The sequence below is a fragment of the Leopardus geoffroyi genome, chromosome A2, assembly GCF_018350155.1.
Source record: "Leopardus geoffroyi isolate Oge1 chromosome A2, O.geoffroyi_Oge1_pat1.0, whole genome shotgun sequence".
Lineage (NCBI taxonomy): Eukaryota > Metazoa > Chordata > Mammalia > Carnivora > Felidae > Leopardus > Leopardus geoffroyi.
In genome coordinates this window covers 29,785,049-29,811,949 of record NC_059331.1, presented here as the reverse complement: position 1 = coordinate 29,811,949, position 26,901 = coordinate 29,785,049, and the positions used below count along the sequence as shown (strand labels likewise).

Below are 26,901 nucleotides of genomic sequence, written 5' to 3'. Positions count from 1 at the left end.
GGACAGCACGGTCGCCCAGGTGCTACAGGACTACAAACACACAGCCTGGCTTTTAGCAACAGGCAACACCAGCACAGAACAAATGTGAACTGGTGATGTTACTGTTTCTCTAATCAAAGGTTTTGACAGGGGGTTCCTTAGAGCTTGAGAGTTCCAAAGGGGGTTCCTTGGGGTTTGCCCAAAGGAGTGGGGTGGCTGGAGCTTGGCACCCTTCACTCTGGCTCAAAGCAGAGAACCAGCCCAACGAACGGACCCTGACCTTTCTGAGCTCATGGTCTGGACAAAAGGAGGCCACGAGCCAGCTCTGGCCTGGAGAATGTGGAATGCTGACCCCTGAACCGGACCACCCTTTTAGCGCCTGGCTCAGGGCTGAAGCAGAGAAGGCTTCAGTGGTGAGCTTTCAGTGATTGAGTGCTGACACACTGGGGCTCTGAGCAGGAACAGTCTGAAAAAGGACTTTCCCTGATTCAAGGAAAGGAAAATGGAAAACCCTAGCACTAAACGATCACTTCATCAACCATGCCCACCCTGAAACGTTCCTGCTAGGGCACGCCGTACTGCACACATTTCATCGCATCAAATGGTTACTGGGGGTGCCTCCACCGCAACCTGGCTGTGGCTCCCGAGAGAGGCGCCATGTTGGATTTCCATGCAGCACGCAACCCATCAAGGGCTTTCACACCCACAGAGGTCAGCAAACAGAGTGGCGGCACTGAGGCTTCTAATCCTTTGGGTGGGCCTCCAGGGCAGCGGTAACTATAGCAATCAACTCTGCAAGTAGAGGCCAAATACCCATTCCCACCTACCCGGCCCAGGCATGGGTTTCATTTGGCCTCAGTGAAAACAAAAACAAGAAAGGAAGAAAAACGTGAAGATGTTTTAAAAATTGGAATTCACTTAAAACCTGGGAGATTCTGCACAAAGACTGGGAGTTTTGGCTCATGAGGCAGCCTCAGTGGCTACCATCAGCGGGAACTGAGTGAGGCGGCCTTCTTGAGAAAGGACACGTGCTCTCGATTTGCTGTGGTCCTTACTGCTCCCTAACGTCCACCACCTGGTCCTCTCCTGTCACTGATAACACCTGTCTGACTTCCACAGTTGTCTGACTTTGCCGCTTCTTCCACAGAAGGACTCCCCTCTTCTCCTTCCTTGTGAGTCAGTACCAAAGCTGTAGCAGTCACAGGACTTCAAAAGAGGTTATTGAACATCAGAGGAATTTTAAAAAAGCCTTTTGGAGATGTTGGTCAAAATACAACCTAGCCTGTAACTTTAAACATTAATGCTTGTGTCCAAGAGACTAAATACTGATTAAAGTACTTGCTTTTACTTTACCATGAAGAAAATATGAGACCAATTTAAACAAATGTACATGCAAAGTCTCTGAAATAAGTCAGAACTAACATGAAGATGATGGTGACTTTATCTAAAGAGCAAATGCCTTGGGGATGCCTAAGTGGCTCAGTCAGTTAAGCATCCTACTCTTGATTTCTGCTCAGGTCGTGATCTCAGGGTTGGTGAGTTCGAGCCCCTCATCCAGCTCTGCACGGACAGCGCACAGCCTGCTTAGGATGCTCTCTCTCTCTATCCCTCCCTCCCCCCGCAAGCTCTCTCTCTCTCTTTCAAAATAAATAAACAGTAAAAAATAAATAAATAAATAAAGAGTAAATGCCACACTGGAGGAGGCAGACAGGGAAAGGCTGGGACGGCTGGAAGTGAAGGAAGGTCTTGGGGATCACAGGCTGATGTGGGGTCGTGGGTTTTACCCTCGAGTCACTCAAAGCCTTCATTAACCAGCAAGCACACGTATATTTCTTCTTTTTAAAAATTTTTTAAATGTTTTATTTATTTTTGAGAGAGACGGGGACAGAGAATTCCCCATAGGCTCTGCACTGACAGCACAGAGCCCGATGTGGGCTCAAACTCAGGAACCTGAGTTCTGTTCAGTTCCTAAAAACTCTTCTAGTTTGTAAACAAATATCTTTTTAAAATTTTTTTCATGTTTATTTATTTTTGAGGGGGGAGGGGCAGAGAGAGAGAGGGAGACACAGAATCCAAAATAGGCTCCAGGTCCTGAGCTGTCAGCACAGAGCCCGATGCAGGGCTTGAACCCACAAACCGTGAGATCATGACCTGAGCCAAAGTCGGACACTCAACCGACTGAGCCACCCAGGTGCCCCTCACATATTTCTTCTTAAACCAGGGGTCGGCAAATGCTGCCTCGCATATCAACCCAGGTCCGTTGGGTCTGTTTTTGTAAACAGTTTTGTTGGAACTCAACCACATCTGCTCACTTACATATGGTCTTTGGCTACTTTTGTGGTACCTGGCCGGGTTGAGAAGTTTCGATGGAGACCTGTGGCCCGCAAGGCTTTGAGACATGAACCTTCCTGCTGAAGGGAACTGGGGAGGGAGTCACTCCGGTTTTACCGGTTTGGGGGCAGAGGCAGAGATCCTGGAGGCCAGTTTGAATGCCCGCTAATTGGGGACCGCAGTCTTGGCCTTCATGTCCAGGGATGATTACAACAGTAAGACCTGCACGGGGCCTCCTCAGAGTCACCATTGTGATTTTGTGGCCTTTGAATTATAGACAGCTCCTCCTTCCTTAGGACTGACAGCAAGAGTGACTTCATTTATCTGCACCGAGAGCTCCTGTTATCCCCATCTTCCAGACGAGAACACTGAGCAAAGACCGCCTGAGGAGCCAGAGCGAATACAGGGTAGACACTACTAAGGTGACGAGCCTCCAAAAGCCACTCTGCCATTGCACACGTGGACACTGATGGCGGAAGCTGGGGACCCACACACGCCAGCCCTGGGGCTGGAAACGCACGGTGCTCACCATCTGTTTCTCATCCCTTTAGCTGGAATCTGACTCAGTTCCACTCACCTGGAACGTGCCCCAGGTCCCCACTACTCTCCAGTCTTCTGAGCTGTAAACACTCCCAACCTAAGCTCTCAACAGTCACCTTGGTCAGAAGGTGGGCAAAGACATGTTCAAGAGGAGCACACTGAGAATACTACTTTGTTGGAGCCTTCAGTCCACAGGCGGAGCTGCTCAAGTTTGAAAATCCGTTTTCAACAAGGTCCACCACTGGTCTTTGGAGAAACCCCATTGGTCCAAGCCACCCCTGCCATCACCTCCTAACCGGGCTTCCGGTGTCCGCTCTCACCTTCCCTGTGCAATCTCCACACACAGGCCAGAGTGGTCTTTCCAAAAGGTTAATCAGATGAGGGGATCTCCGCTGAAATCTATCACTGGTTTTCCATTTCAGTTAGAATCAAATCCTCAGCACGGACGATGAGCCCCCCTCCTGGCCTGAGCTCTGCCCATCTGTGAACTCATCCGTCATCCCTCCTCCCAACTCTCACCACTGGCCTGCGGATAGCTCTTAAACTGCTCTAAATGGGTCTCTAGACCGGCTATCCCTGCAGCCTAGAATGCTCTCTGATGGATCTCCGCATGGCTACCTCCTCACCGCTTGAGTCTCTCCACTAATGTCATTCCTTGAACACTCGATGCCGTACTGCCCACCCCCCCAACTCTGGCACTATTTGAAGTTATGCATTTCTTCCTTGCAATATTCTCAAGCTTCTCCACTAAAACATAATCCTCTGGAGAACAGAAGCCCGCCTTGATCTGTGTTCTATTCCCAATGCTTCGTGCAGTGCCCAGAACACAGCGGGTACTCCATAAATATTTCTTTAATATCTTCAAATGCAAGAAATTCTGTTTCACAGCCATTCCTAGAGGGAATGTCATGATTCATGTAGGAATGGCTTCAAACGGCTTTATAAGTGGCCCAGTATTTCCTTCACTCAACTCCATGGAAGGCTACTCTGTACCTTTCCCTAAAATCAAGACAAACTGAGCAACACCCGTAGGAAACCCAAACTTCAAAAAACGAGTCCATACCAGCTTTAAGGAGGAACGTAATTCAAAACATGAAAATTTATTCTAAGTTGTATCTTAACATACGAGATCTCAGCTTTAGATGAATTTTAATGTTTACAAGTGCAAAAGCAAATAAATATTTACCAGTTGCTTTTTTTTTTTTGCACTCTTATAACTCCACAACAGCTTAGATGCAAAAAAAATTGTTGCTAAACATCTTGTAGTCTGGCAAAAAGAAGAATTTCTTATTAAGAAAACCCCTCACAACAATAACAACCCCTCATGCTCACGGCTGCCTCGCAGAGACGAACAGGATGGTTCGTTAGGATCTGAGCGTTGGAGAGAGCAGCACATCTCACTGGTCAGGATGACGGGGAGCGTTGCCTCACGGCAGAGGCCACACCAACCATGCCCTGCTCTCACCATCCATGAGCTGGGTGATTCATGCAGCAAACAGGGCTCTGGGACAGAGAGCCCTAATCTCCGGGCTTGGACGGTGAGCTATTAGCAGCCTGCTGCACGCTGGAGGGTCTCAGGCTTTTGGTTTCGATGTGAATGTCACTTCCCCAGCTGGGCCTATCTTAGTTAAGAGAGGTCCCTGACCTCCTCATGATTCTCTTCAACGGCACCCTGTTTATTCCCTCTATGACCGTTTCACAGACTCCAATTTTAGTTGGCAGTTTCCTGGCTAGCTAGCGGACCTGCTTGCTTGCTGTGTTGACACCCTGCTTCCTCGCTTCCCCGTGGGCGCTCTAGCTGAGTGCCATCGTCGCTGAGTCCTTTATACAGTGAGCCTCAAGAGGCAGAGGCTGTGCTTACCTTGGTTCGCACCCACCCAGGGCCTGGCACCAAACAGTCGGTCCATAAACACAGGCGCTAAGTGAATACAGAATGAAATCTTGGGGCGCCTGGGTGGCTCAGTCGGTTAAGCGTCCAACTTCGGCTCAGGTCATGATCTCGCAGTTCGTGAGTTCAAGCCCTGCGTCGGGCTCTGTGCTGACAGCTCAGAGCCTGGAGCCTGTTTCAGATTCTGTGTCTCCCTCTCTCTCTCTGACCCTCCCCCGTTCATGCTCTGTCTCTCTCTGTCTCAAAAATAAATAAGCGTTAAAAAATTTTTTTTTTTTTAAAAAAAGAACGAAATCTTGGGGCGCCTGGGTGGCTCAGTTGGTTAAGCGTCTGACTTCAGCTCAGGTCATGATCTCACGGCCTGTGAGTTCAAGCCCCGCATTGGGCTCTGTGCTGTGATAGCTCAGAGCCTGGAACCTGCTTCCAATTCTGTGTCTCGTTCTCTCTCTCTCCCCCTCTCCCATTTGTACTCTGTCTCTCTCTCTCTCTTGCAAAAATAAACATTAAAAAAAATAAAAGAATGAAATCTTAAAGAGGGGCTCCTAGGTGGCTCAGTTGGTTAAGCATCCGACTCCTGATTTTGGCTCAGGTCATGATCTCGTGGTTCATGGGTCTGAGCGTCACAAGGGGCTCCACTCTAATAGTGCAGAGTCTGCTTGGGGGGTTCTCTCTCCCTCTCCTTCTGCCCCTTCCCCACTCATGCTCTCTTTCTCTCTCAAAATTAACTTAAGAAAAGAAAAAGAGTGAAATCTTAATGAATAAACTTCTTAAGATCAATGTCTTTTTTAATTCATTTACTTCACCGTGTCCAAGTCCTCGGAGGTACCCTGAGGTAAGTGGATTTTACCAGCAAACAAACATCAAGGCAAGACTTCCTCGAGCAACAATAAGAAAGTCTTCTTATTACAACAAACCAGAGAGCAAGAGAGACAGACAGATACAGGCACACACACATCTCTTACACCAGGGACACATACATTTCCAGGAATATGAAGTTCCCTATCCCGGTTTTTCTTAAAGGGGGAGACTGCTCACGGCAGCACGGAGCCTCACAGGAGGACCGGGCCACTTACCTGGATTGACAGTGATAAATTTGCTATCCTCGGAAAATCTGTCCCCTCGGGACACGGGCTTTTTCGATGGCATCTGGGGCTTCCCGGGATCACTCCCTTCGAAACGCTCCTCTGTGACTGTGGCGGGCACTTGGGTGGAGGTGACTGAGCCGGGGTCCAGGCCCGGGAGGGCATCCCTCCCATCATCGGGCCGGGCTGTAGGGACGGCAGTGCGGTCTCGCCCGTGCCCAGGCAGAGTCTGACTCCCACCGGCCTCCGCAGTCCTGTCGGGAGATGAGGGGGTGGGGGTGGGCTCGTCCTGGCTCCGCTCCTGGGTGGCGTGGGTCACCCCGCTCTTTTTCTTCTCAGAGTCCTTCTCCCCCTCCTCCTCATGCTCCCGCTCTCCGTCCTCGCTCTCGCTCTCCTCATCCTTTTCCCCTTCCTCTGCGCCCTCGCTGTCCCTGGTGGGTGCCGAGTCGCCGTCGGGGCCCGGGGAGGCCAAGGCCTCTGTGGTGGCTAGGACGGGCCTGCTGGCCTGCTTGCTGGCAGAGGCGGCCGTGGGCAGGCGCGTGGGCCACACGGTGCTGGGGAAGGACGGGATGCCACCACCGCTGAACCCCAGGCCCGCCAGGAGCGTGCTGGTGACCACCGAGGCCACGGTCGCCTGGCTGCCGCTGGAGGAGGGGCCCATCCCGGTCGCCATGGAGACAAATGAGAAGGGGATGCCGGACGACGTCCAGGTAGAGGACCCCGAGCTGATGGGGGCCATGTCGGCCGAAGAGGCAGGAGACGCTGTGGGCTTCAAAGGGTCACCCGGGGAGGTCAGGGGAAGGGACAGAAGAGAAAGCAGAGCCATGTCAGTCATCAGGATTGGGAAAAAGGCCCTGCTTATGACCCTCAGTAGGTTTTTGTGGTACCAAGGCTGACATGAGGTGGTCCGTGGTCACATGACCACCTCTGGTCTCAACAGTTTTACAATCACTTTGAGCGCATTAAAAAATTCAACTAGCGTATCAAACCAACACTTCACCACTTTTGCTTAGGAAGAAGCTCAGTGAGTGGCAAAAAAAAAAAAAAAAAAAAAAAAAAGAAAAAAAGAAAAAAAGAAAAGTAAGTACCATTAAAGTTGGTGTAAAGACCAATATCCGCCAAGTAATAAATCAGCAACATCAGATGGTCACATGATCCTGGGCTGACCCTGCAAGAGGCAGGAGTCCCTGCTTTTTCATATGTATCACTGGTTCTCATGGAGAACACACAGCAACCAGGTCTAGAAAAGCCCTCCAGGGTCTGGTTCCTCCATCTCAAAGTGAGGAAGCGGATGGACAGAAAGGGCATGTGGCTGTCCACGTCTGCAGCGGGAGGAGTCACGCTCAACCCTGCACGCTCTGGGAAGTGGCTTACAGCCCTGCGCCTTCCTCGTGGGTCCCGTATAGCCGCTGCCACTTCCGGAGTCTCTGGGTCTATCCATGGGGACCTCTACGCCCAGGTACATGAGGCACGCAGGATCATCACCCCATTTTACAGGTCAGGAAACCAAGGCACAGAGATGTTAAGGGCTAGAGGCAGGGCCGCCTGTGTTCAAGCCTCAACTCATTGTTCCCACCATCCTAAACTGGAGCTTCTGTGTGAGAAGCAGATAATGGTATCTTGGAAAAACAAGAAATGTTGCTCTAAGTTACCTGTTTTAGTTCTTATAACCCGGTATACAGCATCCAGAATGCCATCCCCTCACTTATATAGTTCAAAACAATACAGCCAGAGCCACTTTGGTTCTCTAACGTTATCACCATATTTCACTTGGGAAACTTTGGAGTCTAAGGAAGGCCAATGTTAGCACATGTTCGTTTCTAATGCTAAGTGCCACATAAGACAAAGCATCCAGGACACAGAGGTCAGATGGTCTGGGCTTGAGTTGACAACCTCTTGTCTGGGTGATGCTGAGCACATTGTTTTAACTCACTTAGCCTCAGTTTCCTCTGTAAAATGGAAACAGTAACACTAGTCTTATGGGATGCTGCAAGCAGTAAATAAAATAATAAAATCATCTAAAACCCAGGGAATGCTAGTAAATTTTAGACTATTACTGTTATTACGAACACTGTGATTAATATTATGATTGTTAGTTACACTAGGAATGGGAAAGCTTAGATATTAATTGAGGCTCCAGAAACTTGCAAATCCACATAACTCTGGGGAAATGACAACCTCTGAATTTTAGCATATGTTCAACGAAGGGCTTGGAACAGACCTTTTGCACTCATTTGCACTCTTACATTGTATGATCCCATAGATTATAAATAATTTAAAATATGGAGAGTTTTTACCTTGATAGGAACTATACAGTACAACACAACTGCTTTAACTGTCGCCAAACTTCTTTTCATAACACACTGAATTATAAAGAGGGAGAAATGTGATTTTTTTCTGTATTTTCACCTCTTCAAGAGCAGTTTAACAACCTCCTACTGCCACCTCGTGGTCACGGTTTTAACTGCATGCGAGTTAACAACCAGCCAGAACAAAGCAATTACCGTTTGCTACTTACCACTCCTGTTTTAACAATTCTGGTCCCTTGGAATATTCGAGTAGTGTTAGCTGAGAAACAAAGAAATTACATTGTAAACAATATACCTTTTTTTGTTGTTCCAATAAAACTTATGATTTACATATAATTTTCACATGTCATGAGATATTATTCCTTTGTAGATTTTTTCCCAACCATTTAAAAATGTAAAATGCGGGGCGCCTGGGTGGCGCAGTCGGTTAAGCGTCCGACTTCAGCCAGGTCACGATCTCGCGGTCCGTGAGTTCGAGCCCCGCGTCAGGCTCTGGGCTGATGGCTCAGACCTGGAGCCTGTTTCCGATTCTGTGTCTCCCTCTCTCTCTGCCCCTCCCCCGTTCATGCTCTGTCTCTCTCTGTCCCAAAAATAAATAAACGTTGAAAAAAAAAAATTTAAAAATGTAAAATGCTTCTTAGCTTGTGAGTCATTAAAAAACCTTTCACAGGGCTATGCAGCTTGCCTGCTGACTCTTGTCTTACGGTATTAGTTAAATTAAAAAAAAAAAATTAATTGTTTTCTGTTTTGAAGTAAAACTTACATAAGTAAATCTACAAATTTTAGGTGTACTGTCCAATTAATTTTCTCTATAAACACCTGTGTAGGGGCGCCTGGGTGGCTCAGTCGGTTGGGCGGCCGACTCCGGCTCAGGTCATGATCTCGTGGTCTGTGAGTTCGAGCCCCGCATCGGGCTCTGTGCTGACAGCTCAGAGCCTGGAGCCTGTTTCGGATTCTGTGTCTCCCTCTCTCTGACCCTCCCCCATTCATGCTCTGTCTCTGCCTCAAAAATAAATAAACGTTAAAAAAAAAATTAAAAAAAATAAACACTTGTGTAAATACTACCCATATTGAGACATATATAGATGTTGGCCAGCACTCCAGAAGGTTTGCATAAGCCCCCAATACTGACCCCACCTTTCCAAAAGGTAACCCACAATTCTGACCTCTGTTTTGTCTATCTCTGATTTCATATAAATGGAATCATTATTGCACTGTTCCTACCTATCATCTTTCTTTTCAAGTCTATATATATTTTTTTAGTAATCTCTGTACCCAACTTGGGGCTCAAACTCATGACCCTCAGATCAAGAGTCACATGCTCTTCTGACTGAGCCAGCCAGACAACCCCCCTACCTACCATCTTTTTGTTTATAATTTCCTATATTATCAATTCCGTGATTATAACGTGAATCCTGAACTTACTATAGTTTACCTTAAATTAGTACTTGTACCACTTCCTAAAAACATAAGAACTGTACAATAATTTAACCCTATTTGCCTGCCTCGCCTTTTGTGTGCTGCCACATATTTTATATTTTATTTCTACTTCAGTTTTAAAGCCCCGTAAGATACCGCCTTCATTGTTTCATTGCTTTAAATTGTCAAATTCTGACATGACCCACACAACATTCGTTCTGATGTTCGTTCCTTCCTGTGGTTCTGCCTCTTATTGTTGTTAAACAATATAACTCTAGAAAATGTTTAACTGTGGTAAAATACACATAAACTTACCATCTTAACCGATTAAATTTTTTTTTTTTTTTAATTTTTGAGAGAGAGAGAGAGAGAGAGAGAGAGAGAGAGAGAGAGAAAGAGAGAGAGAGAGAGAAGGCTCCATGATCAGGGCAGAGCCCGACGAAGGGCTTGATCCTATGACCCTGGGATCATGGCCTGAGCTGAAATCCAGAGTCGAATGCTCAACCGAGCCACCCAAGTGCCCCATCTTAACCACTTTTAAGTGTGCAGTTCAGTAGTGTTAAGTATGTTTTCATTGGTGTGCAACCAATCTCGGAATTTTTTATCTTCCAAAACTGAAACTCTGTACCCATTCACTCCTCTCCCAGCCTCTGGCAACCACCATTCTATTTGATGTTTCTGTATGTTTGACTACTCTAGATACTTCACATAAGTGGAATCATATATATTTGCCTTTTTGTGACTGGCTTATTTCATTTAGCACAAGGTCTTTGAGGTTCATCCATGCTGGGCCATGTGTCAGAATTTCCATCCTTTTCAAGGCTGAATAATATTCCACTGTATACACACATAGCATTTTGTTTATCTATTCATTGCTAGTGGACACTTGGGTTGCTTCACTACTGTGAATAATACCAAACAGTCTAATTAAAGAAAAGAGCAAAGTGCTTCTTTGTGGTTATCTCCAAATAGGAGTGTTATATAAACTAAAAGTTTGCTTCCTATATATACATGGCACTGAAAAATCAGAAAAAAAAAAAAAAAAAAAGCTAAATACCAAAGTATATAATATGTGTGTCTGTTCTAAGTTTTTACCTAAACCAGGAGTGGCAAACGACTGGCATAATTTTTGTTTGGCCTGCAAGCTTTTTTAAAACTGAATTTGTTGCAATAGCTTTCAAACTAAAAATCCCAATTTCCTGCTTATCCTGTAAAGTCACAATATTCAGTAAAACTGAACTCTCCTCCCTGCAGGGACTGAGCATCCCTCAGTGGATGGTGGATGGTGGATGTAGGATGTCCAGCTTCCCGTCGATAACCCTCCCCATGTCTATACATGTGCCTTGCACGGCCCCAGGGGCACCTGAGTCTGCAACCCCCAGCCTAATGACACATTCATTTTGCATAGTTGGAAAGTCGAGATGAACTCTCGACTTTGGAAAGAGATGCATAGTTGGAAAGAGATGAACATGGAGAGGAGACCCATTTAGAAGTCAATGCAACCAAGTCAAACAGAGCAGCCTAGGAAGTGAACAGCTCTTTCCCGGGACTAACTATAACCTCCTACCATCTTTTAGTTGCTCTAGGATCGATACGGTGCTGTCTCAGAAAGGTGTACTCACCTCCCTTCGTTAAAGCGGGTCATCTAAAGAGACCTGTGTCACCTGCCCTTTACAAAGGGCTCTGATTAAGGCCCAGAAACGAAGCAGCAACTCAGCACACATACTTCTCATTAACGTTTGACAGTTTCTACTGGGCTGGTTCAAGCTGCGGTGACCAAGAAGTTTCTCCGGGACCGTTGGTATCAGAAATGCTTAACCTGGCACCCATGGGCCCAGGGGGATTCAGGGACAGGAAAAAAAGGCATCTGCTTTTTCCCACTAAGCTCTCACTGACGTGAAACCAAGGCTCTCCTTCTGCCATGAGAGCAGCCAACACATCTCAGCAGCCCCAGCAGGACCTGTGACTTTGTCTCTGACTGAAGTCAGGTATTTTTATACTCCCTTATAATTGTCGTAGCTATTCTGCCGCAACATTTATGTTTGTCGCCACTCAGACATCAAGGTAGCAAGCCGCCCCAATGCTTGTCCTTTGATGCCTTAATAAAAAAAGGAAAAAGCATATATGACTATATTCCCAAATGTATGTGTTTAAAATATTTTGACAACTGTATTTGAGCATAATTGGTTCCCTCTTCTGTGTATTTTACTTATTTATTTTAAGTGATTGTGAGATGGGATCCATTGGCTTTAGGCTGCCTATCGGGTCTGTGGCTCAGAGAAAAGCTCAAGAACCACTATTTTCTATGACCGTTGAGAACTGCAGACAGGCTTTGAACACGAAGCAATCGATCTTTCCACCCGTTTTTGTTGAATTACGGGGGCCATAGGGTAATATTTAGGGGTGGTCTGTTGCTATGTATAAACGATCTGGATTTGGAATAAGAAATCAAGACACTGCTTAGTGGCCAAGTGGTTTTTTCTTCTTGTTGCTGTTGTTTTTTTTCTGCAAGTTACTCGACTGCCTGGAACATCATCTCTCCATCAGTAAAATAACATGTATCTTACAAGCTGCCACTGCCATGGGGTCAAATGAAATAACTTACTAACTTATGGGAAAAGGCTCTGTAACTGTGAGCCATTCATGGAGACTGCTTGCTATTATTACTATTATATTTGTCACACTCAAGTAAATATGTAACACTTAATAGTGTATTTACCATAATGTAAACATTCCAACATGGCTTCCTCATGCTCCCAAACCAGATGTAAACTTCATCACTGGGAAACCTAATTATTCTGAACCAGGCCTCTGTGAAATTCCTTAAGCTTTTTTCCACTCCCTTTTAAGACTTGAGTCCTAACAGTTGATCAGTTTTGCACGCTGGGCTCCACTGCTCACAAACACATCCTTGGCTCTCAAGATGAGGTGTGCTAGCCTCCCCGAAGAGTTAGTTCGTACGCTGCCCACCGGATGCCTAATTTAGGGAAGACGCAAAAGCCACCGTCGGGAGGCCCAGAGGATCCACACCCCTCTGTCAACGTATAGGGACAAGCAACAACATAGAAAACGAGGAAACGCACGTCCACCTCTGAACAAAGTGAGTCTTTCTAGACAAAGGAGACATTGGCCATTTCCAACAAGTCTCTGTGATCAGACATGTTAAATATTCCATGCTTGGAATTTATAGCTGACAAGGCCTTTTTGAATTACATTACATTACAAACATTTAATTTTTCAAAGTCCACACAGAAGCCAGCAAGCTCAGGGGCCTATTAATCAGGACAGGCAGTTCTGCAGATTCTAGGTTCTTGGTCGGAGCACACGGGAGGCCTAATCATGATTTATGCGTCCAAAGTTCCAGGGCCCTGGCCTCAGCAAACTCCCACTGTGGCCTCCTATTCTCTCTCCCCTGGGCCGCACAGACCCGGCTCTGGCCTGTGGACCCTCGTCAACACAGGCAGAGGGGCCAAAACACGCAGGGCACAGGGGGTCGCGTGAAAAAAAACACAGCGATGCTCATTTCAATTAGTTTAAATGGAAGGATGACATAATGTGAACACTAGCAAAGAGTATTTAAATGCTAAATGCCGAACTGTAAAGCTAGAAGGGATCCTTAGAGGGAAACTAAAGCTGGAGGGTTTCTTACCCTGAGTTCACCCTTTCTTTTTATATCAAACCTAGTACTAAGGTGATATTTATAGTTGGTACCAGGCACTCTGCTGATTACTTTACATGTTTCACCACACGCCATTCCACAAGGTCCCTGTGAGGTTGGTACCTTCAATACGGCCGCTTTTCGGACGGGGACACTGCAGCTTGGGGGAGCTAATAACCATTCTCTGAGTTCCAGAAACACCGAGTGGCAGGTGGACTCAAAGCCGGGGCCCTCATTCCAGGGCCCCAGCTCTACACCAGTGCCTCTCAGTCTTCACTGCGCATGCCAGGTGGGCCATCTGGTTAGAACTGACATTCCTGGCCCCACCATCAGAGATTCTGAGGCAATTGTTCAGGGAGAGGCCCATAAATATGCATTTCTCACTAGCTTCCAGATGATGCTGATTGATGCTGCTGGTTCAGGACCTACGGGCTTGATGGGGCCCCTGAAGTTGTACTCAAAACTCTGGATTTTTCGGGGCGCCTGGGTGGCGCAGTCGGTTAAGCGTCCGACTTCAGCCAGGTCACGATCTCGCGGTCTGTGAGTTCGAGCCCTGCGTCGGGCTCTGGGCTGATGGCTCAGAGCCTGGAGCCTGTTTCCGATTCTGTGTCTCCCTCTCTCTCTGCCCCTCCCCTGTTCATGCTCTGTCTCTCTCTGTCCCCAAAATAAATAAACGTTGAAAAAAAAAAATTAAAAAAAAAAAAAAAAACAAAACTCTGGATTTTTCTACGGGAAGGGTCCGAAGACTTCATCAGATACATGACTCAAAAAAGTTAAGAGCCGCTGGCCTGGGGTGTAGGTTTCTCTGAAACTGAGGATCCCAGGTGTGAAGAACCTTATCAGTGAGGACCTCAGCCTAGGACAGCAATGTCCAGTGCCCTGGTGCCTCCCGCCATGTTGGTCTTGGTGCACGTCCCCAAACCCAGTCACCAAATAAAGTCACCAAATACAGTTTCACTGGAACCAGGACTGGGATTAGGTTGGGGCAAGTTAAGACAGAGTGGATCCTATCTTTATTTAGAATTTGTGTATTTGCTCCATGAGCATTTTGCACGGATTTTGCTTCGAAAAAAAGTTCTGGTAAAATACAACATACCTTGAGTACGGAGTTTTTTTGGTACTCTTAAATTTTGCATGAAGGTAAATGCTTCTTTTGACTCACCCTAGTCCTGACTCTGGAATGTTCTACCAGACCCTATCTCAGCAGGAGCATAGAGCTATTTCTCCAGAAACCCAAGGATCCTGCAAGCAAAGGCTCATTTATGTGCCTTGTAAGCGAGAAGGGCATGCTGTGCTGTAGGAGCGCCTGGGTGGCTCAGTCAGTTAAGCATCCAACTCTCGGTTTCGGCCCAGATCACAATCTCACGGTTTCACGGGTTTGAGGCCTGCATCAGGCTGTGCACTGCCAGTGTGGAGCCTGCTTGGGATCCTCCCTCTCTCTGTCTCTCTCTCTCTCCCTCTCTTTCTGCTCCTCCTCTACTCATGCTGTCTCTGTCTCTCTCAAAATAAATAAATAAACTTAAAAAAAAAAAGGAGTGTGCTATATGTTTGGGCTCTAGTTCTTAAGAGAATAGCTAAGTGAATCATGCTAAAAACCCAAGAGCGATATTCCATAACACGACTAGGATGTGATTTTTGTGATGACGCAGCGTTAGACAAATACTTGGTTCCCCACAGTTGGAATATGACAATAATAATAAACAAAATGATCAACACTCTGCTCTTGTTCCCCATCTTCTGGCCTATGAAACCCCCAACCTCAAAGACAGGCTTAAATTCCTCAGGCTTTTCAGGCGTGATTTAAAACTCCATGTTGATTCTTAGGCCAGGCTTATTTCTTCTGACCAGGCACGTTAAGAAGAAAAAAGATAAAGCATAACAAAGGAGGGGTGCAGGGGCACTTGGGGCCAGAGAAGAGGGGAAGTGGCCTTACCTTGAAAGAGCATTGTCTGGCTGAAGTCACTGCGCATGTCATTCCTACAGACGGCTTGGACGCGGAACAGGTAAAGGCTATCCGGTGACACGTGGCTAATGGTGGCTTTCTGCAGGTGAAGAAAGAAAAGGCAGTGAGTTGGTTTTGAGGGCTGGTACACGCCTAACCTTCTAAAACCAAATCGAAAATAATGTTAAGTATTCCTTTTAGGTTTCTGGGTACCATGGCAAAGCCTGACAGACACGATGCTCCCCTGCTGACCGAAGGCTCAGTTTGAAGGGAAAGAACGTTTCGAAATAACTGGCTGGGAATCTGTTTTCAACACTGAAGCGTGCAGGAGAGCAGATGTAACAAAATCAGTCCGGACTCATCCTTGACCGGCCTGGAACATGTCTTCGGCCATCTTCGTCCTCACAAGGCTTGGGATTCTTTCCTTTAGTCTACTTATAGACTGTAATTATTTACTCTAAGCAGCCTCTAGAATTACCAAGTATACTAAACTTCCAGAAGCAGGCAGAGTTTTTAATATCAACAACAAAATCTTGGCGTATACGTTTCTTGGCAGTTCAGAGGCCTCGTTGTACTTGATGGATGGATACTATGGGGCACGAGGCTAGGTCAGAACACTTGATTAGAGTCCAGATGACACGAGACCCACCCCTGTCACACCACTCGCTGGCCGTGTGATTCCAAGTCAGTTGCTTAATGTCTTCCAGCCTCTGCTACCTTCCACTGTTAAATGCAAAAAGCGGTAGCTACCTCACAGGATGCTTGTGAGTCCTGTAGCACACACGCCACGCAAACCTTGTCCGCAGGCATTCCGCACCACATAACGTAAAGAATGCCCCTGGTCTAACACAGAGCCCAGCAAGCCACAGCCCACAGGCCAAATCCTGCCTACTGTTTCCTTTTTTTTAAATAAAGTTTTATTAGCATACAGCCATGCCCATTCATTTTCATGTTGTCTGTGGCAGCTTTCAGTCTACGACGGCAGAGCTGAGTAGCTGCCATAAAGACCTAATGGCCTGGAGAGCCCCCCCCCCCCCATTTTGCTATCCGGCTCTTTCTAGAGAACGTCTTGTCAATCCCTGGTCAAGCATCACCAGCCAAATCCAAATCCCTGTTCCTCAAAGCTTTATTCTAAGAGTCTTTGAAAATGAGAGAATTGGGGGCGCCTCGGTGGCTCAGTCGGTTAAGAGTCCAACTTCAGCTCAGGTCGTGATCTCACGATTTGTGAGTTTGAGCCCTGCTTCAGGCTCTGCAGTCTCTCTCTCTCTGCCCCTCGTGGGATTCACTCTCTGTCCCTCTCTCTCTGCCTCTTGATCACTTGTGTTCTCTCTTTCTCAAAAATAAATAAACAAACAATAAATAAATTTGAAAAAATTATAAAAAAAAAAGTGTTCCTTTTAGGTTTCTAACCCCAGTAGCCGTAAGGTAGAGAACAGCTTTGCTCCCACTACATCAGCACTCTCAACTTCTTGAGGAATTAAGAAAATTAATTTTGTGTCCCCAAAGAAAATAACCACCCCCAGAAAATTCTGCTTAAAAAAAGAAAAAAAAAACTTGCTGTCAAAGCAGGTTTTTCTCTCTCTTTCTCTCATAAACTAATTAATGCTTCATTCTCTAAACCTCTGACCCCCTGGTCTGTCTTTGTTCAGAGCGAAATCTTGGCTCCATCTATGCAGGGGTTTATTAGAATTCACTCCCAGCCGGTATCTATTTATCTTTGTGTGTTTAATTATTTTCCACTTAGAACAAGAAACCGCGTAAGCGCCTAGTTTCTGCTGATTAATGTAAGTCATCTGTACTCGAGAACGAGAAAAACCCTTTACGGACTTCCAATAGCGACAAGAGAAAGGTTAAAACACATCATAACCTTGGGTGCCTTTCAATAGATTTCCCTCTGATTTCATGAGGCTCATCATTCCCTAATGTGACCCAGATAACAATGTCTAGTGGGGAAATTGAAAATATAAATGGAAATGAAGTAAAAGAATCTTCATCTAAAAGAATATGAAAAGTATTATTCTGTAACTGATTGAATGGGCCCTGGGGACTCTGTATTGGGAAGAAAAAAAAAAGTGATAACAGACATTAAGAATCCCACTTGGTGCTACTGTATTCTTCATGTGCACATACAATTACGGTTTCATTATTCCACAGCCTTTTTTTTTTTTTTTTCATTAACAATAAGTGGAAGGCTTTTAAACCGAAATGTGTCACTTTGAGTTTCTATGCAAAGACTTCAAGCCTCGTGCTTGCTGGAGGGTTTGCTTTCATAGCGAAGAAGATGGCATCTGCAAGCACCTGTTCTGAAGGGCCTCGGTGGGTGTTGGCCTCTAAACACTTCTGTAAACGTTAGGATGAGAAGCTGGGCTGGGCACAGACAGCTTAGAGTGACGTCAGATATTAGAGTATCTGAGAGTCTGAGAACACAGGTTAAAAATCACACGGTCACAGGGGTCCAATGTGAAATGCTAATGTGTGAGGCTGATCATTTGTGACCGAGGGAGTGGTGGGGACTCCGGGCAGCTGACGGTGCAGGTGACTAGAGTACTAGTGGGGAAGAGGAGGGGGAGGAGGAGGAGGAGGAGGAGAAGAGGAAAAGGAAGAAGTATAATAGTAATAGCTTGGGGCTTATCCAGCACTTATGTGCCAGGACCTTTTGCACATTTGCACACCTCATACTTACAACAGCCACATCAGATTTTAAAAAGGGCTTAACGGAAGCTTTCTGGTTTTTTGTTGGTTGGTTTTTTTTTTTCTTTTAATGTTTTATTTATTTTTAAGAGAGCCAGAGAGAGAGAGGGCGCACGAGTGGGAGAGGGGCACAGAGACAGAGGGGACAGATGATTGGAAGAGGGTTCTGGGCTGACAGGAGAGAGCCCGATGTAGGGCTCGAACTCACCAAGGTGAGACTGCTACCTGAGCTGAAGCTGGATGCTCAACCGACTGAGCCACCCAGAAGCCCCTGTTGGTTGTTTTTTGGAAATAATGTAAGAATAAGCCGTCAGTTTTGAAGAGCCTGATTACAAAGAAACTACCTAGTTTTTTCCGGTGGTGTAGCCAGGAAGCGGAAGGGTGGAAGGAGCCCGGGGGGGTCCCGGCCACGGCTCCCACGGATAGCCACTGCGATGCGCAGCACAGCGCCCTCAGCAGGCACAGATAAGGCACGCCGTGCAGTGCGCGGATGGTAAGAGACGCGGCAGGGGCTCCCCTCGTAACTGCAAGGGCAGTTATGAACACAGCGAGGTTTTACCAAGTCTTTGTCGCTGTCCTTTGTAAACGTCTTCTCCTTCTCGTCCTCGTTCTTGGTCCAGCTGTAGGAGATCATGTAGTTCATGATGGGTGGGTGGTAGACGGTCTCCGGCTGGCTCCAGGACACCTGCAGCGCCGTCTGGTTCAGAGGCTGCACCTTCATGTGGACGGGCGGAGAGCTGCAAACTGAAGACAACACACGGCCAAGCTCAGGGGCTCCCGGGACAACACCCGATTCCACCCTGTGCCCGAGTTCTTAACGATTCTAACCCCCAAAAGCTGGCATCGTAGTACAGGAAATACCCGTACTCCTTTCACCGAGTTTCACCCACTGCTAACATTTCGCACCTCACCCTCACTCACACACCCTCACACACACACACAATCGTTTTCTTGCAAAATCACTGAAAGCAAGTTGCAAACATGCTGATGCTCCCCTCCTTAATACTCTGGCCTTCATCTCCTCAGAATAAGGGCATTCTCTTATATAATTGCATTGGACTGCACACTTGCGTCCCCCTCTGCAAATTCATATGCTGAAATCTGATCCCCAATGTCACGGTATTTGAAGGTGGGGTCTTTGGAAGGCAACTGAGTCATGAGGATGGAACCCTCATTATGAAGGGGATTAGTTTCTCTATAAAAGAGACCCCAGAGGCACCCCCTCACCCATTCACCATGCAAGCAGACAGCCGTCTTACGGACTGGGAAGCAGGCTCTTACCAGACAGCAAACCTGCCGGTGCCTTACCCCAGGGTCCCAAGCCTCTGGGACTGTGAGAAAACAAAATTTCTGTGGTTGACTATGGTAGTTTGTGGTAGCAGCCTGAGCTAAGGCAATAACCGTCACAGCATTATCATACTTAAGAAAATAAACATTAATTCAATAATATTATCTGATATATAGTCCATATTCAGATTTCCCCAGTCATGTCCAATGATAATTTACGGCCATTCCCCACCGCCCCTCATCCCATATTGCAGTTAGTTATCACAATGCTTTAGCCCCTTTAAATCTATTACAGTCTCTGGCCTTTTTTCCTGATGACTTTTTTGAAGAAGCCAGGCCATCTGATGTGTGGGCTATCCCGACACAGTGAAAGTGTAGATGAAATTTTACTGTAAATACGCCAGAGTGTCAACCGATATAATTTAAAATGAGACTTTAATTTTGAAGCAAAGCCACAAAACAGGGATGGGTTTCCTCTGGACCAGCAGTACCCTGTGTATTTATACGGATGCAGGGCATAAGGAAAAGTCAGGCTACTTCTCTTTTTCACTCCTTGTGGCCGGCAGGTTTGAAGGGATGTGGTGGTTCTACATCCATCGGTAGACAAAGCCAAGTCGACAGTATCATTAATAGTGTAACATTTTAGGTTTTCAAATGGGTCCTTTCCAGTGGCCATGATTCCTGTCTCTGTGGGGCTCAGACTCTACGGCAGGGTTTCTGAGCCTCCGCAGTACCGACCTCGGGCCAGACAATTCTCTGCTCCTGGGGGGCTGTCGTGTGCACTGCTGGATGTTTAGCAGCATCCCTGGCTGCATCCAGTAGACACTGGGAGTACTTCCTTCCCGCGTTATGACAACCAAGATGGTCCTCAGATAATGCCAAATGTCCCCTGGAAGGCCAGTTGCCCCGAGCTAAAAACCACTGGTCTAAAGGGGGCGATGGAGATTCGTCAAAGAAAGACACATGTGCAGCTGGTATCACACACCCGGATGGAATGTATGGTCAGGAGGAGAAGTACGCAGTATTTTCCAAGCATATTATGGGAGGATGTGGCCCAGGCTTTGGTAGAGACTCCCTTGAGGGAGGTACATCTGCCTGAGAGCTGACAGAGAAGTGGAGATTAAGGGGAGGGAGGGAGGGCAGGTTGAGGGACCACAGCAGGGGGAAGGCCTGAGGGGCTGGATGGAGGCACAGAGAACTAGGCAAGAGGCAAGCATTAACTGGTGGAGCTGGAAAGACCTCATACCCCAGAAGCCAAGTCTGGTCTTGATCCTATGGGCACCGGGAAACGAGAGAGATCTAAACCAGAGAACGACGCAAGCAGGTTTGCACTCTTCAAGATCCCTTGAGCTTTCACCTCCCGGTAGAAGAACCTGGAGGAGCCAGGAGGGAAGGGGGGAGGCAGTGAAGAGGTGCTGTGGGTGGCCAGGCTTGCAGACCAGAGAGAGGATCCGAGAATGGCGGGATCTGGAGCAAAGAGGTAAAACTGAGAGGCCCAGTGAGGTGCCGGCCTAGGAAGGGTGTGAGGGAGAGGAGGGCAGTGAGGACCACACTCCGCTTTGGGGTGCAGGAGGTGAGCAACACTGGAGGAGATGGGTCAGGCTCCAGGGCTTGGTTCTGGCATCTCCCAGAGACACAATTACATGGCCAGCAGCCTACTGCGAGCCACACTCCCCTATTTTCCAACCGATAGCCCCTAGCCCAAGGCTGCCCAGGGGAGCAGGATGGCTTTCCTGCCAGAGATGCACAGCTTTAAGGACCTGGCTGCTGGAGAAAAGCGGAGACTGGTTTTGACAGGGAGGCATCCTTTTGCTCTGCAACTGCCAAATCACGCTTCAGCCGGAGAGATTCACTTTGTGCGACTGAGACAGGAAGGAAGGGCTAAATTGATGAGGCATTCCCACTGCCCCTCAGAACCCCGGGAGGCATCTCGCTGCCTACCGTGCAAATGCCACCAGCACAGGGACATCAAACAAGCAATCTGAAAGGGAGGCCCGCAGCAAGACGCTAGGGTGCAGTGACAGAAGGAGGACACTAGGTGGCGCTAACATACCGCTTTTAAATACCCCAACTGTCTATGTGGCTGGTAGCTTCTCAGGACAGAGCATGGGCGGGGGAGGGGGGAGAGAGAGGAATCAAGGAAAGATCTACACCCCATCTTTCCAGGTGCCAATAATGAACCCAGGAGATTCATATATTGGAAAGCTTCCATATCTTACAGTGATGACCATGTCAAATTTCCTGATTTCTACATCTCTTCTCACCTCCTACCATGTTCTTATTTAAACTCCCTTATTCTGAAGACATCACTCCTCTGCTCCAATTAGTGGTGAGCTGTATGGGGATGCATATATCTCCAAGAGTTACATCATAATCACATAAATAATTCTATCACCCACATGCGGATGCAACCATTCTTCTTATTTATTCTTTCAAATTAAAATAGCTCAGTTTTTCTTTGCTGATTAAGATGATTCATGTTAATGTTTTTAAAAGGAAACCCAAGTAATACAAAAAGAAGAAAGCTAAAAAAAAAATCACCCCAAATCCCAGAATCTAGATAAGCACTGTTAACTTTCTGGGGATCTCACATTCCGGCATCTCTTCGTGCACATGTAAAAGCACATGCACGCAATTTGATGTAAATGGGAAATGGTTTTACATTATAGTTGTTACAATGCTGTTGTGTTTAACCCACTAAGTCATGGAAATATTTCCTTGTCAATAAAGAGAGCTTGCGGTTTTCACTGTTTTGAATGAACGTGCAGAGGTACAGAAGCCCACTGTCTCAATGTACGAGAAAAAAATGTATGTACACTTAAAGTCAAAACCTTTTATTTGAAACTAGCACTTTAAGTTTTTAAATGCTGAGATTATCAGTTAACATCCCATTTTGGAGAATCTGTGGGTCACGTTGACAACTAGGGAGAATCTTTGTCCAATAGGACCTTCCTAAAAAAAAAAATTATGTGAGTGTAACTGACATACTATGTTACATCAATTTCAGGTATATGACAATGTACTAGCCAATGTCCTGAGTGAGGCTCACAAAGGAGGCAGGTCAGACCTCTAATGAGACCACCCACTCAGATGGAATCTCACTGAGGCGCCTCCAGAGGTCCCTGCTTGTCCCAGACTACATACTGAAGCATGCAGTAGCATTTACAGGCTGAGGAGCTCTGTCCCACCTGAGACGAGCAGGCAGAGAAGAAATTTTTCTCTCTCCATCTATCTCCACCACCGCCCTGAGAGGGAGGGTTTTTCTGGGCCAGATTTGCAGAGTACTAGAAGGACCAACAACAGGAGTTGGCAAACTTTTTTGGTCAAGGGCCAGACGGCAAATGTTTCCAGCTTTTCCAACGGCACAGTCTCTGTTGCAAATAGTAAACTCAGCCTTTGAAGTGCAAAACCAGCTCAGGCGGTATGCAGAGGAACGAGTGTGGCTGTGCTCCAGTAAACCTTTATTCCCGGACACTACATTTCCAATTTCATAGGACTTTCTTCTTTCTTTTCTTTTTATCTGCAGAGCTAGATACCAAGTCATCTATATTAGTCATTTTTAATTCAATTTATTTAAACTTAAAAATAGTTCACTGGGTGTTGTATGGAAACCAATTTGACAATAAATTTCATATTAAAAAAATAAATAAAATCACCTTTTTTTACCAATAAAAAAATAAACAAAAAAATTAAAAAAAAATAGTTCACACATTTGATTTTCAGGCGTTAGGAAATCTCGGGTGTTTTTCAACTGTTCAAAATTAAAAAAAAAAAAAAATTATTCCTAACTCATGGTTGTACAAAAGGTAGTGGTCGAGTTCTGGCCTGTAGGTCACTGGTTCGCTGATCCTTGATCTGGAAAATAAAGGGAGGCCGAGCTTTTATCTGAAGACGCTTGCGTTCTTAGCACTGAATTCTGCCTCTCAACACAACCTGAGAGGTCCACTCGGCCTCAGAGTGGAGACTCTTCTGTGTGCAATTATATTATTTACTTTGCTGAATGTCTTTGGTAAGTAATCTACCTCCCCACCAGAAAGGAAACTCCAAGAGGCTAGCATCTTTCCTGTCTTGTCTGCCGCATTATCCCTGGTGGTGAAGACTGAGCTCGACCCAGGGTGCCTGGTAGCTCGGTCCGTTGAATGTCTGGCTCTTGATTTCGGCTCAGGTCATGATCTCACGGTTCCTGAGGGATCGAGCCCTGCGTCGTGCTCTGCACGAATAGTGTGCAGCCTGCTTGGGATTCTCTCTCTCTGTCCTTCCCCTGCTTGCATTCTCTCTCTCAAAATTAATAAATAAACTCACAAAGCACAGAGCCTGACACAGAGCAGGCCCTCAATAAATACTGCCAGAATGAGTGGCACGTTGGGTGGGTGGGTTCCTCTGCTGTCCATGTCCCGTGGGCCATCACCCCCGCCATGCCTGCCATCTTCTTCCACTCTTCTCTCTGGCCAGCAACCCCTCTGCCCCCACCCGGCCTCCCTGAGGGTCTTGATCCACCTCACAGTTCCCCTCTGACATCTCTGTGCTCCCAGGGCCCCTCTGCTCCCCATTTCAACTTGCCCATCACGTGTGTCCCCATCAGCTGCCCACTTCTCCATCCCTGTGACAGGACTGTAAGTAACTCCAGGGCATGGACCGCACTCTTCATCACTAATGCCCTCAGCAGGGCCTCAAATTTCATTCACAGAACGAAGGAAGGCATTCTGCTCTCCAGTCAGAACCACTGGTAAAGTTCCCATGTACAGAATCAGTGCCACACAATCCATCTCTGGGATCACTTCAGGGCCTCAAGTTCGTAGGAAGACCCTGTCCCTAGACTCACACCTTCTGCGGGGGGGATGTTTGCCCATCAAAAAAAAAAAAAAAAAAAAAGTTCAGTCTACAGAGGTGACAAAACTCCCAGGACGCTCGGAGGCTGGGGGAGGTGGAGTGACCAGGTGCCTTCCAAACAATAGGCAAGGAAGGAGACAACACACTATTGTGCTCTGTGTTGTCAACTTTTGCTGGCTTTTTCAGTGATGGAAACCCTTCTTTCCAAAAAACACCCCTGAAAATTCAAAATGTAAAACAGAGCATTACAGAATTGTATGGCACACTCTGGAAAAGCTGGTATATTAAAGCACAGACTTTGGAGCCAGCCTCCTGCACAGTATTCTCGTTAATAAAATGGGTATTCTCGTTAATACCTGGCAACACCCTCCTCACGGGGTTGGGGTGAGGATGATAGTGACTACTGGGGCTGAGCAGGAATCTCTTAAGACTCACGGCCAGTGGCAAATATAGGGGCAAACTACTGGGCTCACACGGCACTTTAAAAATTGGCATACCCTGGGGCGCCTGGGCGGCTCGGTCGGCTCAGCGTCTGCCTTCGGCTCGGGTCATGATCTCACGGCCCGTGAGTTCGAGCCCCGCATCGGGCTCTGTGCTGACAGCTCAGAGCCTGGAGCCTGCTTCGGATTCTGCGTCTCTCTCTCTCTCTGCCCCTCCCCCTCTCACTCTCTGTCCCCCCCCCCCTCAAAAATAAACATTTTTTTTAATGTTTATTTATTTTTGAGACAGAGAGAGACAGAGCATGAATGGGGGAGGGTCAGAGAGAGAGGGAGATGCAGAATCTGAAGCAGGCTCCAGGCTCTGAGCTGTCAGCACAGAACCCGACACGGGGCTCGAACCCATGAACGGGGAGATCATGACCTGAGCTGAAGTCAGACGCTTAACCGACTGAGCCGCCCAGGTGCCCCAAAAATAAATAAACATTTTTAAAAATTGGCCTATTTTACATGCACAGCTTGATTTTTATACCGAGTCTCCATCCACATGAAGACCACGGCCGCCTCCCCTGCAGAGTGGGTGGGGTGTGTGTGCTCACTTTTGCCCTGGTCCCTGCCTCTCCCCACGGCCTTGGCCCAGCTCACTTCACCCACAGCTGCCGGGCCCCCAAGGCCAGGTGAGTTTTCCCCTGGTGTAAAACGAGCACCAGGAGCACCGTCCTAGGCACGCAACAGGCGCCCAGCCCGGCACCCTTGACCATGGCCATGGCAAACTGCACCTAACACAGGGAGTCGGCCAGTCGTCTTTTACACAAAATCGAAGCCTGTTAACCATGGGGGAGGTACCACACCCGGCTCTCTAAACAAATACTCCCCTGTGAGGTGCTCCCGACACCACCCTTCCCCTTCTCGGGGGCCTGATTATGTCTGATTGCTTTTTCACAGGCAGCTCGGATGATGTTCGGTGCCAGCTCTGAGAATTTCTGCCTTCGTTCTCAACCACTTTAATTATGATCCCAGACTTCGTTAAATAATGAAGAGGCTTCTTAGCAGAGCACCCAAGGTCCTCTGATTCTAAATCAATGTCAAGGATATCTTCTCAGTGGTTCTTACAAAATGGTAGTTTTCCCCCATTCCCACCCCCACCCTTTTTCATTCTGGGTGTTTGATAAACTAATGTGACAGGCTCTGTTTCGAGGTCGGTGGTAACTTGCAAGGGCCTGAAACTATTGAGGGACCTCCTCCCTGCACCCCCCCCCACCCACCCTGAGTTTCACGCCCGAGGCAATAGGCTGATTACTGATCAGGAATCAAAGGGGCAGCACTGCTCAAACACAGCAACGTGGTACAGATTCACTATTTCACGATGTTTTCAACAGGAATGAAACTGCTGCCTGGGGCCGGGGGCTGAGGCAGGGGGACTCTGTGGCATCCTCTACCACACAGGGTGGTACCAGCTTAGCCCAAATCGGCTGAGTATCACGGGGTCTCAAGATCCCTGCCCCAGGGACCTGCCAGGCAGGGAGAGCGGACAGTACTACGATGTCCTCTTGAGCAGAAGGGACTCACTCAAGTGGCACAGAGCCATGGAGCCTCGCCTCTGACAGCTTAAGCACCTGTCATTTCTTTATCGCCCCAGCCCAGCTCAAGAACCCTTGAATATGGAGTCCTTTAGGGGAAATTTCCAAAGAAATGGCCTCAGGGAAGGAGTTTTCTTTTTGAAGGGTTGAATCAAAGAGGTCTAGGTAAACACAAATCCCCCAAAGCAGGCTATGTAGGACTTCAAACCCAGTATCTTGGTGCTCTGGGGGTGTCACCTCCCCCGCCCTCACCAAGGGCTTATGAATGAGAAACTGTTTGGCCAAAGTGGCAGAACTGGGAAGGATGAAATTAAAGCAGAGCCCTAGCTCTGGCATTTTTGGGTTTTATGGCATCCGAATAATGTCCATTTGGAGCTGCCGGCTGCCAAGCACATGCGAGGGCCAGGCTCCATGCCTTCATCTTGATAAGCCACGCATGCGTAACTGAATCCAAGAGGCGGGTTCAATTATTCTCCCCATTAAAGATGAATGAGGACACGGGGTCCAGAGACACCAAGTCACCGGGCTGGGCCAACGCCACAGAGAGGGAGGAAGGGCTGAGAACTGGAACCCAGTCTGTCTGATTCCAAACCAGAGTGGGTGAGCGACGGGAAGCTCATGTACGTTCTATCCACAGACACCTCCCACATCGGCTCTCTCTTCTACGAGATGGTAGTAAAAAGTCAGGAGGGCTATTCAAGGATTAAAAGGTGAAACCGGTCGCACACAGGTCGCACACAGGCACGACGCGTGGCTACTGCAGCCTCAGGGCTGTGACTTCCTCCTCCACTCCCCCTCCCCTCCCCTCCTTGTTCTCAATGACACATGAGAGTGTAGGGTCTCTTGACAAGTTCCAGAGCAGCTTCCAACTCCTTTGAGAACAGATGAATGGATGGATGGAGCCCAATCCCCACTCTCCCTATCAGAA

At 47.4% G+C, this 26,901-nt stretch overlaps 1 protein-coding gene across 6 annotated transcripts in view; it reads right to left on the bottom strand.

The window, feature by feature from the left end:
- Positions 1–26,901, bottom strand: part of PTPRG (protein tyrosine phosphatase receptor type G) — a 719,983-nt gene that overhangs the window by 94,237 nt on the left and 598,845 nt on the right. For all 6 annotated transcript variants that reach the window (XM_045496941.1, XM_045496940.1, XM_045496944.1 and 3 more), the window contains 4 exons: positions 18,399–18,583; positions 15,140–15,248; positions 8,339–8,388; positions 5,812–6,589 (listed from right to left, as the gene is read on the bottom strand). In XM_045496941.1, coding sequence (XP_045352897.1) covers positions 5,812–6,589; positions 8,339–8,388; positions 15,140–15,248; positions 18,399–18,583 — 1,122 coding nt within the window. The remainder of the gene's footprint in view (positions 1–5,811; positions 6,590–8,338; positions 8,389–15,139; positions 15,249–18,398; positions 18,584–26,901) is intronic.